Source organism: Egretta garzetta, unplaced genomic scaffold (assembly GCF_000687185.1).
Source record: "Egretta garzetta isolate BGI_Z169 unplaced genomic scaffold, ASM68718v1 scaffold287, whole genome shotgun sequence".
NCBI lineage: Eukaryota > Metazoa > Chordata > Aves > Pelecaniformes > Ardeidae > Egretta > Egretta garzetta.
In genome coordinates, this window is record NW_009260435.1 from 2,439,193 (window position 1) to 2,443,476 (window position 4,284).

Sequence of the window (4,284 nt, forward strand, 5' to 3'; positions counted from 1 at the left end):
TGGCAGGAGCAGAGGGTGCATTTACATATCCAGACATATTTGTTAGATTGCTTAATGAGTATCTTTTTGGATGACTTAGGAGGCTTTACCTGTAGATACATCAACACAGAGTTAGAAGAGGTGCAATCCCCAAGTAACTCTGAAGTATCTGGTTGATGCAGATATCCAAGCTGGAAAGGATACCGAAGATGTGGTGAGCTGTTGGGCACCTGTTCTGCCGGTGGGGTTGGCCTTGTGGGTTGCAAAGAGGGCTCTCGGTTAATTTATTACTTGACCTGAAATAATTAGTGAGGCCTGGAATGAGAGGGCCAGAGACATAGGATGCCAAGGAAGGGGGGTGACAAGACTTGCCTAGAAAGGTTGGACCAGATGATCCTTGAGGTCCCTTCCAACCTGGTATTCTATGAAGATGAGGGCCAGCTCCAGCAGCTGTGTTCTTGTTAGTGAGGGATATGCAGCTTCTAATCCTCTCTCTCTGGGACTGACTTCACTGTTGTCTCTTTTCCTTTGCTCTTGGTGCTTGGTGCATCCTTCTCAGCAGGTGATGGGAAGAATGCAAATGATCCATGGTAGGAATCTAGGTCAAACGTGTTCCTTCTCTCTGCGCATTTGATCCGTAATTAAAAACTGTGGATGGCTGGACCTGAATTCTGTGTGAAGGCCCATAGGTTCTGTAACATCTCTTGCAGGCTTTGCGCCCACTGGTTTTGGGCTTTTGTAGCATAAAGAGTGCAAATGAAGTATCCAGCCTAGGAGCTTCTGGTAATTTGTTAATTAAAATAATTTATTTACACGTTTCTGATGTGATTTCTGATCCTAAAGCCTGCTGAGTCAATGTAACTTTTCCATGAAGTTTAAGTCCTACACCAGCCTGTTGCATAAATTTCATAACTGATGGAACAGAACTTTAAAGAAGGGGAAGCAGGGCAGGAGCAGAGGAAGGCTTTGATACCAAAGGAGATGTGGTCAGAGGCTTGAAACCGGAGTGGTTACTTTAAGTTGATGTTTTGGCTAAGATGATCCTCAGTGAACAACTTGGCAGTGTGATTTTGTGCTCACTGAACTTTAACATATCCTTGAGGGTGGATGTGACTATGTCTTACTGCCTTTTGTTTAATCTCTTTGAAGATCTAGGAAATTTGTATTGCACCTTTCAGGTTATTACCCTTGCACCTGGTGGTGTGGGGAGGCAGCACATAGGGTCCCATCAGGACACTGCGGGTAACTCGTGGTTGTGCTAGACTGGCAGATGTTGTCTCAGGCCGATTCCTAGGATTTTTGAATGGCCCGGGCAGGAATACAACAAAAGTCATATTGGCAGGATATCGGTTAGTTATAAAGAAAGGAAATGGCAAACTTTTCTGTGGCTGAAATGCATTGCTCTTGAAGCTACAGGATGTCATCTGGACTTCTAGGTTCAAATCACATCGTCACGTTATTTCATTGCCCAGGTAGCCTGTAGGTCAGCTTGTAGGTGCCATTAAACAGAGGAGCTACTCATTCTCTTCTGCAGCAGTTGTTACTGAAGCTTGGTCTGCCTGTAAAGATTTTGTTGTCAAAGCTGAGAAAGTTATGGAAAAAAACCCCAATCATACACACCCCCTTGCCCCAAGCAGAAACGGCTGTGACAGGAGAATCACCTAACAGAGTCCAACAATACTGCATGGACACAGGAGAGCAGTTTTGCAGTAAAGCTGATTCTGGAGAATTGGCTTAAGCAGTCCAAGTAAAAGAACTCAACTAGTCTGTCTCCAGTAAAGGAGTTTGAGTGTGGCTAGACTGACTTTACTGTTTAAGCAGAGATATAACCACAGGCAAACAGAGGGTGTGCCAGATAAATAGAAGGGGGAAAAAAAAAAACTATGTAGGCTAAAGTGATCTTGAGAACACTGATCTCTTTCCAAGCTGGAGGGCTTGAAGGACTTGCTAGGAACAAGACGTGCAGGAGCCCACCCCAGCAGAAAACCTTAATTGGGGAGAATATTTAACTAATAGAGTTTCTTGGTGGAGCAGTGGTGTCGCCACTGCTCAGAGTCCTTGAACATATCCCTCTGGTATGCTCTAGCTTGTAGTGGGTTGGATGCAGTACTCAGTAGCGAGCAATTCCCTGTTCCTGAGTTTATGTTTTGAAGAAATATGGTTTGTTTGGGTTTTTTTTTTTAAGACTGGAGATGGTTATGAAACTATCTTAAAAAAATGAAAAGAAAGCAGAGTGTCTTTTGGGGATTTCTGTGTATCCTTTAGCCTTAGATAGGTATTTCTGGTCTAGATGAGAAAATTTTGAATAATGACGCAACTGAAGTAGCAAGTGACAAAATATGTCATAAGGTAGGTAGAGTTGAGTCACCTAAAACCCCATGTATCATTATGGCTAACTGTAAAATAAGAATACCACAAACACATTCTACTGCTGAAAACTTTTCATGCAGACCTGGCCTACTGGGTACCATTTCAGAGAGCAGATGTGCCCCTTTAAACTGCACGTTGCTCTTTAAAATCACCAAATAAATAGTGTTCTGCAGACTGTGAGGTTAACACCTCCTTGAAGCCCATGACACAGAAGAGAGCAGCATTAGCACCTTTGTGGGTGTCGCTGCTTGGCTCCAAACAGCTTCCTGTGAGGCGAAGTTAATATGGAAACAATACGGTTGATTGCTGTGAATATGATCTTCACACTCGAAAGCACTAGAAACACAGCTGTGATTCCAAGCTAGGGTCGCTTGAAAAAGGGCGATGTTTAGAAGAGGCGAAGAACCAAGCGTGTAGTACCAAATATTGGTGTTAAGTGCGGCTATATTTTCCCATTACCTTTTCTTCAGGAAATGGGAAAAATTACTGAAGACGATGATGTGCTAAGGCTGGGATTTTCCACTGCTCTAAGCTGTTGCTGTAGTCATGTAGGGTGCACATAATCAACACAGCTCCATTCCCAGTCGAATAGATAGTGTTGGGGAGATAGGTTAACATGTTTTGTCACTTCAACCGCTGCTGCCGAAGATAGCTTCTTGGAGGTTGGAGGTTTTCAGCAGTCTGCTTTAGCGAGAGTGCACCAACCGGGTGCTTCATCAGTTTGGTACCTCAGGCCACAGTTTTCTAGCAGGAAGGAGTTGTCGGTGAGGCTGGTTTCTCCCCATCTCTCTGTTGGGCTACTAGAACCACGCAGCGGGTTGTACTCTGAACTGCTTGAAGGAGCAGACTGTGGTCGAAAGTGGCCAATAATGAGGAAAAGGGTTATTTTTCACTGTAATCGGTGGCCTGAGCTGTATCTGCCACAATAACAGCCTTTTCGGAGCACTCCCCTCCCTGTGTCGGCCCATGTTTTGGCCGTTTTTAAGGGACATCCTTAGGAGGAATTGCAGTTGCATGTGCCCCACGGGTGATCAGCGCGTGCAGAGCCACTCCATTGCCGGCTCCACTTTGCGGCTGATCCCGGTGTGTGCAGAGCACCTCTGCTTCACTGCACGTGGCAGGCAGCTGTCTGTGACGTTTGTCAGAGCTACAGCTTTGAGCAGGTCGTGCAAATTGTAGAAAGCAGGGGAAAAAAAACCAACCCTTTTCCACTTGTTAAGATTTCTGCAGGAGGCAATGAAAGGATTTCATCTTGTAGGGCATCTTAGCACCTCGTAAGTGTGCATGTCAAATAGATGTCCAAGGGACAGGATAGGATTCCCCCGGTATATACCATATATCTGAAGGTTCCACTGGCTTTCAACAAGGTTATCTAAGATTTTGGAGAGAACCTTCGTATACTTTCACCCAGTCTCTCTTTCCTTTGTGGAAGTCACTGATTTGGCTGCACAAGAAACCCTGTGCTATGAACATACCTACACAGAGGTTTTCCTCTTGCCAGTGTCTTACCTTGATAGGAAAGGTAGCTGGAAAAGACAACCCCAACTTGCTTCTGGTATTTTTACCCCTGGTTGGAGCAAATCTGATTAACACAGTTGTAAAAAGGAGTATCCAGTGGTCTGTAGCTACATCCCCACCTTTCTCACCAGGAGATCATCGAGAGAGGCAGGGGCAGAAGGAGACAGAGAGAGGTGCACAACACAGTCCATTCGACCAAGAAATCATACTCTGTCCTCCAAAGCCACTCTTTCTTGTGAAGCCTTGTGCAGCAGAGGTGGGTGTGCTTTGCTCTGGTGGTCCTGAGCCCCAGCTAGCCAGCTTGTCCCTCAGCGGGACTTTTGATCACTCAGCACTGTGCTTTCTCTTGGTGGAGAGCTTCCTCTTGGCTCCCAGAGTGGGAAGAGTGATCCTGCGAGTGCCGTGTAGGCGTGCTGC

At 45.6% G+C, this 4,284-nt stretch overlaps 1 protein-coding gene across 10 annotated transcripts in view; it reads left to right on the forward strand.

Annotated features, from left to right (window-relative positions):
* The window catches only part of PPCDC (phosphopantothenoylcysteine decarboxylase), a 22,106-nt gene that overhangs the window by 6,689 nt on the left and 11,133 nt on the right, over positions 1-4,284 (forward strand). For 6 of the 10 annotated variants that reach the window (XR_004842653.1, XR_004842654.1, XM_035899389.1 and 3 more), the window contains exon 4: positions 3,999-4,123. The exons of the other annotated variants lie outside the window; for them this stretch is intronic. Coding sequence is in view for 4 of the 6 variants with exons in the window: in XM_035899389.1 (XP_035755282.1) it covers positions 3,999-4,123 (125 nt within the window). In the remaining 2 variants the exon portion in view is untranslated. The remainder of the gene's footprint in view (positions 1-3,998; positions 4,124-4,284) is intronic. 10 annotated transcript variants of the gene reach the window in all.